This window comes from Nothoprocta perdicaria, unplaced genomic scaffold (assembly GCF_003342845.1).
Source record: "Nothoprocta perdicaria isolate Ctin4 unplaced genomic scaffold, notPer1 scaffold_40, whole genome shotgun sequence".
Taxonomy (NCBI): domain Eukaryota; kingdom Metazoa; phylum Chordata; class Aves; order Tinamiformes; family Tinamidae; genus Nothoprocta; species Nothoprocta perdicaria.
Window position 1 is genome coordinate 3424694 of NW_020455644.1, and position 13784 is coordinate 3438477.

General features: G+C 46.8%; 1 protein-coding gene across 1 annotated transcript; it reads right to left on the reverse strand.

Moving 5' to 3' along the window:
• Positions 1 to 949: 949 nt before the first annotated feature.
• CMTM6 (CKLF like MARVEL transmembrane domain containing 6) lies at positions 950 to 9748 on the reverse strand. The gene is made up of 4 exons (XM_026045556.1): positions 9591 to 9748; positions 6951 to 7127; positions 4849 to 4947; positions 950 to 4071 (listed from the first exon to the last, which is right to left on the reverse strand). Exons 1-4 carry the CDS (start codon positions 9714 to 9716, stop codon positions 3928 to 3930), a joined length of 546 nt encoding a protein of 181 aa, XP_025901341.1. The 5' UTR covers positions 9717 to 9748; the 3' UTR covers positions 950 to 3927.
• Between the last annotated feature and the right edge of the window lie 4036 nt (positions 9749 to 13784).

Here is a 13784-nt window from a genome sequence, read left to right on the forward strand (position 1 = left end):
AATTATTTCCTCTTGACACTGTCTTCTAGTTCATGCTCCTTCCTCTAACAAGGAAGGCGCTTCCTCTGGCGCTTTATTTATCTCATTTTTCAGTCTGGCATTTTATCTATCTTGCTTTTTCAATTCCAGTAGCCCAGAGAGTAGGAAAGCAGCACGTGAATGACCCTTGTCACAGTCGTGACCACAGTAGCCACAAAGCCTGTTACGGACTGAACCCCGTGGTATGCAGCAATACTGACCTGCCTGGACCTTTCCTCATGGAAACTTCCAGCTGTGCAGGGCTCCCAGTCGGAGCCCAGTGCCCTGCAAGAGGCCGAGGACAATGCGGGCTCCTTCCTGCACGCCAGGAACACGGAGAGAGGTTATTTCCTGCGCTTTGCTCCGGGACAGCTGCTTCGTGAGAACAGATCAGTAGCAGCAGGAGTAAGAAACACTCTTGAGGTACTTACTAATATTTTATTTTTTAAAAATGATTACAAAATATTTTAGAAAGTTCCTAAGACCAGAAAAGCATCATTAAACATTAAAAAGACCACAGGTTTAGAATGGAAAAATATTTAAGCATTTTGGAATGCTTTTACTGAAAAGTCGAGGCAACACTGGCTACAGGACTACATAAAAATTTTACAATACATCACCATTGTATTAGCCATCTCATTCAGTAATCAATAAAAGTCACTTAGAAATCTCACAGGTAAAGCAGCATTAAACTTCATGCTGCTCACTACTACCTAGAGATCCGCGATACACTTACAGCAATGAGCTAAAACAAAGATAAATTTCCATCATAAAGGCACTTACAGCATCTGGATTTGTTTTCACAATATTACACAACCTTTCAAATATCACACTACATATTCCCTTTCATTGTAAAAGGCGTGTTATTTTTATTGCACCCATTGGAACCGGGCTGGGATTGCCAGGCTGGCTGTGGTGCATAACCACCTTGTGCAAGGCTCTGGGAATTGCGCGGGATAAAAATCCCTGCAGTTTTGAGGTGGAGGGGGTAGGAGTAGGACTGAATTGTAACAGACGTCAACCCTCCCCTGCGGTTTTCAAGAGCAGACTGATAGCACGATCCCTTCATGCATTTGAGCCCGAAGGATAAAGATGAGGATTGTAACAGTAATGTGGGCCAAGGGGAGGACACGGAGCTGCCTCCAGGATGCACAGGGAAGTTGGCAGCCTGGCCACAGGCTTCACTCGTGCTCCACGTGGCGCACGGTGCTCACCTGCAAGCAAAGGGGAGATGGGGAGCAGGTTGCTCATCCCCCTGGTGTGGCCCCGAGCTGCCTCTGTGCAGCCCAGCGCAGGTCGCTTCAGCACGGGCAACAGCGCCTTTGATCACAGCAGCCCCAGCTCCTGCAGGCTGGGGAGCCTCTGCTGACAGCCCGGGAGGAACACGGGACACCCAGTCACAGGCACAGAGCTGCAGATCCAGACCCTTCGTGCAGCTCCCGCCGCACCCTCCAGTGTCGGTGTGACCAAGAGCAGGGACCTCCAGAGCCTGGATCGGGGCCTTCCTCGGGGCAGGGGTATGCGGAGCAGCAGAGCGGCCAGGAACGGCCGCTTGGGACAGCTACAGCCGCAGTGGGCAGCACATGCAGAAACTGGGGCTAAGGAGCAGTCCAACGGGGGCCGAGGATGCCCTCGGCACCAGCGCAGTGCTGCAACCTGTGCTACACGGCGCCCTCGGCACAGCGCAGCATCAGCAGGGCCTGCCACTCACTGAGGGGATGGGACGGGACAGGTCCCCCGCAACACCCATCATTTAGGGAGGAAACAGCACTTGGGCAGGGTGAAAACCTACAGGGAAACAGCAGAGAACCACAGCTCGCCATGTGCTTTCAAGATGAGAAAGGTTAAAGTGTGAAGGCAAAGTTAACTGAGGGTAAAGCCCTGCCTTCGTGCTGCATGGCTTAATAAATAGCAGCAGCACAGTCTTATTGTTACGTAATACCTATAGTTTAATTATGTATCAAGCCTTAGAGGCTACGGCCATTTTGATACAAATACAAATCCAGTAGTATCCTGGGATATAAGTGGGAAAGAAAGAAAGAAATCTGAGAATGTTAATCCCAGATACGGACACGCACCCAAAAGGAAGAAGCTACAGCTATGACAGAGGCTTTTCCTTTTGGATAGTTCACATCACCAGCAACGTTGCTTGTAAACAAAACATATCTCTATCTACCTAGTTTTGAGAGAAAGTTACGGCCATCAACATCAAGTTTTAATACAAACGGACACAAATAAATAGAACACAACAGTCCAAAGAGGAGGTTTCTTCTTCGCAAAGCAGGAAGCTCCCTGAAGGAAAGCAAGTATTTTATAGATGGCTCTGAACCCAAGCTGCAGCTTCCACCTGATGCCTCAGATCCCCAGCAAAGCGTAGTGTTGGGATTAAGGTCTGGGAGCACAAAGAGAAAACGTCACCAACAAGTGGCGTCACGTTCACGGGAGCGCGGCGCCACCGGAGCGACTCCGACGCTCCTGCACGGAGCTTTGTCTCAGCTTCCTCCTCCCATTCCAAGGACAGCAATGCTCGGCAACCTTTGGCGGGGCTTAGTCGCCGTGATGCCACCTCAGCTTACACGATTCCCAGTTCTGGGAATCTCTCACATTAGGGCCCTGCAGAACTGGAGCCAAGAAGACAGGGCAAACGTCACGGGAAGTCGGGCAAGATCCGGTTCTGCTTCAGCACACTTTGCTCATTTGTGCTGGCTGTCGGAACAGCCTCTGCTCCGCCGTCCTCCAAGCGGGTTCCTTTCTCCCTGGGACACCTGGACGAAAGGTCTCTTGGCCGCCTCTCCTTTGGCCATGACCTCCTGCTCTGAGCCCATTGCTTGCTCGGCCCCTCGCGTCTCTCTCATCCTGCTGCTTTGCCGACAGGGCAGGGACACAGGACTCCCTGTGACTCTCGGAATCGCGTGTTACCCATCGGCTCCCCAGCGGTGCCAGCCAGGAGCAGAAAGGCTCAAACCAGCAGCATATCCATAGGCAAAATGCATGCTGGAATTCGGGAGACCTCTGGCAGAGCTCCTTGTTGGCCTGCACCCCCAGCATGATGTTGGGCTGGCAGTGCTGAAATGCTGGTATATTTGTCCCATGGTATTCCCAGCTGCTACTTTTTTAGGTTAATTCTTGCAAGTATTTGTCCTCCAACCTTTTCCTTGCAGCTTTTCTTGCCTTTGAAACAATAGGGAAGGAGATTCTGGCATCCAGTGTTAAACATCGGCAACCGTGGGATGCAGAGCTGTCTCTCTAATATAGGATTAAACTATTGCCTGTAAAAACCCGTTTCATTAAACTGAGCTCCATGGACAGAACTGTCCCGTAAAAACCCGTTTCATTAAACTGAGCTCCATGGACAGAACTGTGCCGAGTAGTAAAAGCAAAATGAAAACCCTAATGGAAGGATCAGGATTTCTTGTGAGGCTGCAACTAGCTGTCCCTTTTTCCATTCACAGTTTGATCAGTGTGTAAAAAAAATACAGTTTGTGATTAGTAACAGAAGTATCTAGTCCATTTATGTAGAAAATCTCTTTAGAACATAACCCTGAATTTATACACCATAAATTATCTTTTAATAATCATCCGTACTGAGAGTCAGATCAGCACACTCTATTGCCCTGAAATTATTCAAACTAGGCACAATTTTTTTAGTATATGCCAGGGCATATCCCTGGCAGATACACTTAGGCAGTTATTAAGCAGGATCAGTTACCTCTGGAATTATATAGCACATGATGCCCAGACACCACTGCTAGACTGAAGGATCTACCAAAACTTGTGACGAGCAACGCTTACAGAACTGATTAGTAGGAAAAGAGAGAATAAGTTATTTACAATGCATGGAGTAAGTTATTTACAGTGCATGGAAACTTTTAGTTTGCTCAGTTAGAAAACAACCTGCCAGGCTTAGCTTTACTTATTCAGTGGCTGATTCTCTGTGGCGGTCTGAACGCGGACAGGGTTTTCCGAACGACTTTCAGTGGCTTCTTTCCGTTTATCCAAATAATTCATAATCCCTTCTGCTAAAAAAGCAGTACTTGCAAAAAACCCAAATGCCTGCGAAAGCCAAAGAAACACATGATGTAAAATCTGTAAACATCAATGGCATTTGAACGCTTCTGTGTAAGTTAATAACTCCCAGGTATTATAAGTAAGTTAATAACTCCCAGGTATTCCCATGTCGGTATCGACATGGCCTCGAAGTTTCCATTAAGTTTCCTTAAATTGGTGGTTCCGTGCAAGTAAGGAACGGGTCAGAAATCTTAACTGTAGTGCATTTATGCAAGAGTTTTTACAGTTCTCATTCTTTGAGTCAGGTATAAATCTTACAATATAGCCTGACCAGCCACTAATGTTAGAAATATTAGTTCAGTTTGAATTTTTTTTTTTTTAAGTAATAAAGAAGTATGGAATCAGCTCCAGTTCCAGGAATAAAAAAATAAACATCCTTTTTCATTCAAGAATAACGTCAGGCTTCAAACTGATACATTCACAATTCCAAGGCTGTTTAAGAACGGCCACAAAAGGGAGGAATTGTGCCTTTCCCTGCCCCGAGCCGCTCAGCCTGCTCTGGAAGACGCAAGCGGAGCCGCTCTCGCAGCACGCTGGGCTTCCCAGCCCCACGGAGGGGCACCAGCTCTTTGCATGTCCTCAGGGAAGTTTCCAGGAGATCTGAAACCCCTGGAACTCGGAGCTAATTGCTCCCGAAACAGCCCAGCACAGGCTACACACTGGATTTTGGGCCCTGCCTTGTTTCTTGTCTGCAAAGGTAAATGGGAGATTTAAGAAACAAGATAAAAACACAGTACACGATACAATTGTTGTTGTACTTACACATGCAGCTTTTTCTAAATGAGATCCAGAGCTGGTTGCAGCAAGCACTACCGAAGCTAACAGGAACACGGCACCTATGCTTGGCATAGCATAAAAATTCTGCAAGGATAAGATGTCAGTGAATTATACTATACTACCTGAAAAGAACAAACATCATAACAGCAGCCACGTTAATCTGCCAGGGAATTCCCTCTTGGAAACTTTGTTTAAATCAATCAATAAATAAATGAATCAGAAGCTGCTGTTAGCATCTACTTACATACCAAACAACACTCAACATATCAACCATGTGAAGGAGTCTATTATTATATGTGCCCCTTTTTCTGCCCTTTTTGATGGAAGGAGGCTCTTACGTGCTTGCTTGCTTTTGTAAATAGGGGTGTATAGACTTGTGTGTGAATATATGCATACACACACACATTTTTATATGATTATATGAATTATATTTATAAAATGGTGATTAAGAGCAGTGTTAGTTTGTGCTAAAGTCTTTCACCCAAGTCCTAAAACCTTGCACACAGTAGGAGATAAGAGGTTTGATTCATACCAGCAAGATCACAGTGGTCTAGTTAGCACCAGCTCACTAATATAGAGACTTGAAGAGCAAGACAGAGATCTTGTAAAGCACTTACAGAGAAAGCACAAGTGAAGATTTGCATTGTCTAGTTACGTTAAAAATGAAGGAAAGGCCAGTTTGCAGAAAAGCCACAGAGGAGCACACGTATACAACACAGTTTTTGTATGAAATTACTGTGATGCTTCAACTTGAAGTAACTGTAAAATCAAGTAGCTGTAAGTATACATGTATATGTATAATATATGTAGTAAAGTAGCTGTAAAATCAACCGGGCCTTGGAAAACCGGAGACGGAAGAAAAAAATCGCTGTCTCACTCTGTAACAAAGTCTCTCCTGAAGCCATCGCAGGGCAGGCAAATGCCAGTTCCACTCTGTGCATTCACTGCCACAGAGCACAGTGGTAATGAAAAATACCAAAGGAGTCAAAAATACTCTAGAAAAATGGATATGAATAATCCTACTAGCTACACTGCAGATCCTGAGCCAGAGAGTCACACAGAAAGTTTCCAAAGCACTGAACGTGATGGGCTCTTAGCTCCTCTGCCTTTATGGGCAGGGAACGTAGAAATGGATGTGTGTTTCTCATATATCTCTGCCCGCATCAACAACATCAGGGATTAAAACATTAATATCAAAATTGACTCCACAATATAAATATTATGGCTCGTCGTGAAAAATTAAATGTCAGACCAGCTCACCAGAATTCCGTTAGGCATTTGTAGCAATAGTTTGTCTTTTTTAAATGAAATAATCTGTTTCCACCGACATAAAAGAAATATTTCCTCACATTTTAACGAAACATGAACTGTGGTTCTCCCTCTGCTCCCACCCTTCCCCCAGTACAATCTTGGAAAGGAAGGAAAAAATCCTCTTCCTGGGATAGGAAGAAAACAAAAAGAGTATTTTTAAAATTAGCCCCCTTTTGTTTCTTTTGTCATGGAGAAGGGGGAAAAAGGCTCTTTCATAACATGAGGTTGTATGAAATTTGTCACAGCAAAGAAAACAACTTATTGCAGAAAAGGCTCAGTCCCAGGAGGGCAGCCACCACAATTAAACTGTAAAATGCTGTGGTCTGTGCAGTGCAGCAGGCTGCTCTGAAGAGGCTGTATGAACCTTAACCATGCCCAAGGAAACGCATCCCCTAGCAGGGAAAAACTGTCTGCTGTTTCCAGTGGAGACCAGTTGGTTTCCTGACTCAAAGGCCCAACTTGAAGGCATCCTATCTCTCAGCAACCAACATGACCAATTTGAAAGTTTCTAATATAAAATGGACCCTTAAAATTGAGAGGGCTGTTATTTATTGTATTATTGTGATATATATTAAATAGGTACAACATGGAGTTTACGTGATAGTTAGCAAATAACTATAAAGACCCTCCACTTACCCTTTAAACGCTAAAGAAAATACATTCTTTCTGCAGGGTCTTTTCATTCTGCAATAGTCCTTATGCACCTACTTAATCAGTTTGCTTTACAGAAGCTCGTTTTTCTGCCTAGAAAAGCTTTCTGCCTCTCCCTTCCTTACCAGCCTGCGCACGTTGTGGCCGCCGAGCGCCTCGTAGGCCGCGGTGCAGTGGAGGCAGAGGGCGAGCAGGCTGAGCAGCAGCGCGCTGCAGCTCGTGAACTCGAAGACGTAGAGGCCGCCGCAGCGGAGGCAGCTCGCCACGGCCTCCTCACAAATCACCGCCAGCAGGGAGAAGAGCTGCACATGGAAAAGGGACCGAGTTAGAGCCAGTCTGCAGTGCCTGCACAAGGAGACATCCCTGGTATTAACAGCAGAGAAGGCGGCTGCAAGGAAAACCCTCCATCTGTGAAGAGCCCTGCACTGTTCGCTGCTATTCTACACTTGCTTTCAACCTTGACTTAATCATAAAAAGAAGCCCACCACTCGCAATCCCTTAAGATACCAATCCAGTCTACCACCCTAAGAGCTGCTGCTGCTGTCACCCGCCTTGCAGAGCTTCACAGAAAGCAGATAGGGCCAGTGGCCGGGTGCTTATGACTCACTACCAGAAGCTGCTCGGCTGCATTTCTAGGAACCAGGCAGAAGGAGGTTTTACATTTACACAGCTTTGATCTACACGGAAGCTTCTGCTCCCCTTCTGGCGGCAGTATCTTGTGAAGATGCCAGGGAATTCCTAAGTGCTACGGGTCTGCTGATGTTTCTTCTGCTGCTTTGTGGCCCTGCTTTAATCAAATGTCCTCTCATCTTGGCCACTTTGCCTCCTTTCTTCTTCCTATAGATCCTTGCAGTAAAGAGTTCACCAAATTAAAATAATACTAAACAAAGTTAGTGGGAATCAGATTTGGTCGTAAAATCGAGAATGACATAAGGATGATGGTCCCATTTTTAATGAGCTTACATACACAATTAAAAAAAATAATAAAAGCCTTAAAAACTATCAAACTCTAGAACTCAAAATAGCCATTTTCCAGTTACTGGCTCATAGAAGGCACTGCAGGGGCCCTATCTGGGTCTCGCTCTTGGAAATGGCCAGCCTCTGGTTTCACTTTTCTGGCAATGCAAACAAGCAAATTAGCACTGCAACCTCCCCCACTAAGCCAACCCTCAGAAGGGCCCTTCGAAACACCGTGTTTTGAACGGGGAACCATATAGATTCGAAACACCATGTTTTGAACGGGGAACCATAGAGAAGTAGGCGGGAGCCCCGGAGGGGAAGGGACACACGGGCTGAGAAACTGAGGTGTTAGGGGCAGGTCTCCGCACACTTCCCTTTTCTCACACAGCTGCACTTGTCAGGAGCCCTCACACCTAGTTCAGCCACTACGATGGAGGCCCAAGGATTATTTTCAACGCCAAATTTCCAATTTTTAAGTGACGAGTTTTTCCTAATTTCAGCATATTTGATTGCAGCTGTGTGCCCTCATGTTCCGTTTCCCCTGTGGCACAGGGGATCACTCTCTCGTCCTACCACAAAAGAAAAGCATCATTTTAACTCCTGCTAAAAGAGCAATTCCCAAGAAGTTTTGAAAAGACAGGAAATATTACAGTACGTACAATTACTAATCAATAGGAAGAAAAAAAAAGGCATTTCTAAGGTCTGGAAACAGTTGTTTTCAAAGTATTTTAGCATATATTTGATCACCTCTATAATGAGGACTCTAATGATTTTCTGAGTGCAACAGCCTGTTTAGCATGAGTATCTGAAGTGATTATTAGTGTGCAGTCCTAATAATAGCCAATAATTACTATTTTAATCCCAAGGCAGCATTTTAACTACCAGACATGGTAACAGCTCTGAGAATTCAAATAATAACTGAGAATTCAAAAATAATAATAATAAAAAAGATCTTTCCTAAAACAGCAGCCTTTCTCTTACTGGACATACCAAGGCTTCTGTTAGGGTAAGCAATCAAAAATGTCAGTGTATCAGTATATTGGCCTATGCAATGGTGTATTTTAGACAGTGAAACTACTTACATAGATGAAATATTTGGGAGCAATACAGATCTTATTTTAACAATCTGTAGTAGAAAAAGCAAGAGGCCCTATATTTGTCTGAAGCATTCTTGGGTGTGATGTTTTAAACCTTTTTAAAAAATATTATTCTTGGCCTTATCAGTGTTGCCTTTACCAGCACTTAGTTCTGAGGTTTTTGGTTGAAGTTTTGGACTGTGCACAAAACGAAGCTCAGAAAAAAAAAACCTTTTTTTTTTTTTTTTCAGCAACAAGAAGGGGTTGAGGGGTTGGAAACCACCTACGATCCCTACAAGCACGAGACATCTGACTGAAAAAGCTGCTTTGCTGGCTGGAAAATGTACAAGTGACGCGCGCCCGTTTGCGTGGGCTCCACAACCTCCCGTGGCGCTATTCAGGACCCGGCTCCTCACACGTCCCGATCCGCAACCCCGCGGGACGCTGGGCACCCCCGTTCCCGCGCGCCGCGACCCGGGGCTCGCTCCCGGCCCGGAACGGCCAACGGGAGCGCCCAGGGACGGGACAGCGCGGAGTCCCCAGGGAGCAGCAGGAGGCCGCGGCACCCGCCCTGGCCCGCGGGCCGTTACTGCGCGCGGGGCTTCCCGCCCCGCCGCCAGGGGCTCCGCCGGCGCCAACGGCCGCCGCGGGGCGGGAGGGCAGGACACGGAAGGGAAGGGAAAGGGAGGGAAGGGAAGGGCAGGGGTCGCGCGTGGGGAGCGCGCTCACCGCCTGGAGCGCCTTGGCGGCGCGCTGCGGCCAGCCGCGCAGGTGGCGCAGGGTGCAGGCGCAGCGGCCGCGCGGCGCCTTGCGCTGCGGCTCCGTGGTCGCGTTGTAGACGCCGCCGTTGTCCATAGCCGCGCTCCCGCCGCCCGGGCTGCGGGAAAGCGAAAGGGAAAGGGCGGCGCGGGAGGAAGCGGGGAGGCGGCCCCGCCAAGGCAGAGAGGCGGTTCCTGGAGCGAGCGCGGCTGGGAAGCGCCCCGGCCGCCTCGCTGCCCTGCTCTGCCCTGGTCTCCTCCCCTGCGCTGCCCTCGGCGTGTGCTGAGCAAACTTCCTTCCTTCCTTCCTCATCGTTACCGCCGCGCGCCCTGCCTTGCTCGAGGCGCGAGCCCCTGGGGAAGGCGACGGAGGCGCTGCTCTCCAGAACCGGCACAGCCCGCTGGAAAGGCGCCTTATGGCGACCCAGGCGCTGCAGCGTTGCTTTTTAACCGCCCCGAGGGTGGAGGCCAGAAAAAACGGGGAGGAAGAGAAATAAATAGAGCAGCCTGGCCGTGTTCTGTGTGGTGTGCTCTGCAGTAGGCTGTATGGGTAGGGAGGAGGCAGGTTAGAGCGGCCGGGCCTGCTCGCGCCTGCCTTCCCGCAGCGGCCGCAGAGGCGGAAGGGCCGGCATGTCGCTCGTGCCCGGAGGCCGGTGCTCCCGAGGCCGCCGCGAGGCCACGCGCCTGCCCGGGCCCCACACGCGTGGGCAGCGCCCGCCCGGCGTGGGGCTGAGCGTGGGGCAGTCACCGCTGAGGTGAGCTGCCAGCTCCGTGTCGCTCCCGCATTAGTGCCCTGTAAATACGATCCTGTTGCAGAGGCCAGCATCACCCTTCATCAGCGTGTTCTGATTGTGGTGGTTTCTTTCTTGACGGTGTCTCAAATCGGGCATAGCAGCACCACAGGCTCATACCTGACTAGGCTCTGTGCTGGACTGAGGGAACAGGGCTTGTAGAGATGGAAGCAACTGAAAATTGGCCTTTTCGGGTGTTCAGAGCATCTGTGGATTTTTGCTGTTTCCATTTGAATCTTCACCCAAAGCAGCCTTGCTAGTTAATGAACACAGATGTTAATACTGAGAGAAACTGTCTTAAGAAAGGCCACTTTTCAGCACGTCACAGAAACGCAATGCCGGCCTGCAAAAGATAAAATACCATGCAGCCTCTTTCTAGTTACTGCTGTCTTTGAGAGTTGTTTTTCCTGTCCAGGCCTTCTCCAGAAGATACATATCACAGATGCGTGAATTATAAAGGCCAGCTTGCCACTTAAATCCTGCCCTATTTAGGCCTCTTCACTCATTTATGAGGAGATACATGAAAAGTGGAACCACAAAAAAGCTGCAGTAACTGTCTAACAAGTAACAGCCAAGCAATAGAATCAACAACATAAGACCTGATAGCTTAAAAGTGCCGAGGGATTGTGTTAAAAGATAGAGATGCTGCTCTGTGCATGAAAACCTGCAGGTGTTCTGTGCTCTTTTCTCAGAGCTATCTTTCAAACAGAGGGTCTCAGTCTCCCTTAAAAAGGAAGTATGAATTAAAGCAATAGTTACGATGCTTTAACAAGTCTATCTAATGGAAACAACTGTAATTAGCTAGCCATGATGTACTAGAAATCCCATTCCAGATGTACATTTATTCATTTCCTTCTGTTTAAGGGCTACAGCTGGAAGAGTTTTCCGGAATGAAAAATCTCCCCTTCCTACCCACACATCATAGGGTGGAAAGGCAGAACAGCGGCTAAAGGTAGGAGCTCATTGTGGCTGAGAAGCAGTGTTAAATCCTGAACTGCTGTTGTATCCCGTCCAGCCAGTGTGGGAGACTGTTGGAAGCAGGTAAGTAATGAACAATCTAGTGTCCTTCCTCATTAAATCTTCTCCAAAGACACCCAAGATACCTAAAGTGACTAAAACCCAATATGCAGTAGCTTGAAAAGGCCACCTCCTTAAGGAGATTGCACTAGCTATGGCCTGTTACCACCTTGGCCTTGCTGAAATAACTTGCAGCAAAGCGTGACTAGAAGGTGTTGAATGAGTCTCAGCCACAGGAGTCTGATGGGTGCAGACCAGGGCTGCGCCCCGAAGCCCCTGCAGCTCTTGGAGTCAAAATCAGCAGCTCTGCTCGCTAGACTTCATCACATTCCCAATGCAGCTGTGGGGTTTTGCATTTCCTTCGAGAAGGATGGGGAAAAGGAAGCAGAGGATGGGGAAAGTTACGTAAGAGCCCGGAGTGCTGAAGGAGAAGGTCTCAGTTTCCCCCAAGGGGTGCTGAGGTTTGTTGCCCTGAGCAGCAGGAGGAGCTCGCAGGAGACTTGTATGCACTGCATGTGCTGAAGCTCCTTCAGCTCTTGAAGCTCTGTTTTTGGGCTCAGCACTGCAACCGAATTTCACAAATACCATCTTCATGCTAACATGCTACAATGTGTGATTTAAAAACAGCTGATGATGAAAATTAGCACTTTTAACAGCTATTTCCAAGTATCTTTTATGCCACGTAAAGAAATAAATTCGATTTCTCACATTTTCCATATGCATGCTTAGGCCAGCTCTTACCGCTGTTTTTCTCCATTGCTCTGACCAGCGTAGTGTGGCGCAGAGAGGAGCACGAAGCTCTGCGGCGTTCGGAGGCTGCACGTGCCCTGCTGCAAAGCGTCTGCTCCCCAGCCAGCAAGCTGGGAGCTACGTTTCAGACATCTCCACGTAAAGATAAGGTTAGTATAGGATGGTAGGTAGCCCATGTGGTCCAAAATACCTATCTATGCACATTACAGAGAGGCTTTTCAGCTGAGAAAATATGAAGTAGCTCTCTGAAAATAAAGTGGCCTTTCACACCAAATTTGCAAGTCAGATTTGCAGTGTTCAGAACAGCTTTATTATAACTGATGTGGGAGAGAGCAGGAGAAAAAGAGGAGGAGGAGATAACATTTATTAAGTAGATAAATACTTTATATCAAGTATAAAAACAAGTAAGTCAGTAGAGATAAGATACCAAGTGGTTAGATCAGCTTCTCATCAACAAAGAACTTTCCTTGAAAGTGCAAAGGAGTTCATTTGGTTAATTTATTTTATAGCTTTTTTTGTTTGCTTTTCCAACTTAGCTTCATTGTTTTATCTGCTTATTTTTGACCCACTTGGTGATGCAAAAAGGAGAGTTGGGAAGATCAACTCATCCTACGTTTTGTGACAGTGGCCTTTAATGGGAACTCATTTTGTATAGAAATTTAATCATCTATTGTGCTAATGTGGTAGTCATGGGCATCTCAGCCCAGGAGGATAAAGTAACGGGACACCTAATCTTGGTCTCATCAGATGGAAACCAGCAGCAAAATCAAGCCATGTGTTCAGGGAACACATTCTTAAATGTTTTCCTTATGTGTTAAAAGTGCCTTAAGTTTTTTTTTTTTTTTTTTTTTTTTTCCAAGAGGTACAAGAAGGCTGATGAGATGGGGACAGCAGCCTTAAGGGAATTTGAACATAAAGGAGCAAAGAGGGCCACAAACATAGGAACTTGTAGCATAACAGGGATAGATCTTTAAAAGTCTTTAAAAACAAAAGAGCTAGCAGAGTTTCAAAAGAGAAGAACATTTGGAAACTTTAAAGATGAAGAAGTGATGTTTTATTTCAAGAACTCGATTTTATGAAGTGAAATTCAGATGAATCATCAGTAAGGATTTCCCCTGTCCTGCAAAAACAGCCCGCCTAGTGCAGTAGTTCTCAATGTTTGTATTATTAATGTTTAGGTCTCCAGCTTCAAAGGTCTTGTGCTTTGACAGAGGTTCAAATGAAATAAATTACATTTTTAAGCAGCTGAAGTTTTCTAAAACCCAAACTGTGCAGTATATTTACAGTGTTACTGGCTGGGTTTCGCTCTACTAGCACCTAGCCCTGCCAGTGTAAGAAGTGGCTTGGTGATACCAAGAGCAGAACAGGTTCTCTCAAGTGCATTTAGAGTTGTGTTTGAGGAAGTTTCTTTGTGGTAGCTATTCTGGTACTGATACATGCTGCACAGCCATTATTAGCACAGTCTTTCCCTCCAGCTGCCCCAAGATGTATAGAACTCACTCTAGACAGCTGTTTATCAGCAGGTAACATATTTTTCCATATGATACCTTCATTGCATCACTGCCAGAAGCAACGTTTTAGGTACTCCAGTTTGAACACCTCATTCA

Coding starts and splice junctions, on each gene's coding strand:
- CMTM6 (XM_026045556.1), bottom strand. CDS start 9,716: ATGGACAACGGCGGCGTCTACAACGCGACCACGGAGCCGCAGCGCAAG. Junction 7,128..9,590: donor CCGCCAAGGCGCTCCAGGCG/GTGAGCGCGCTC, acceptor TTCCATGTGCAG/CTCTTCTCCCTGCTGGCGGT. Junction 4,072..4,848: donor ATTTAGAAAAAGCTGCATGT/GTAAGTACAACA, acceptor TGGCTTTCGCAG/GCATTTGGGTTTTTTGCAAG.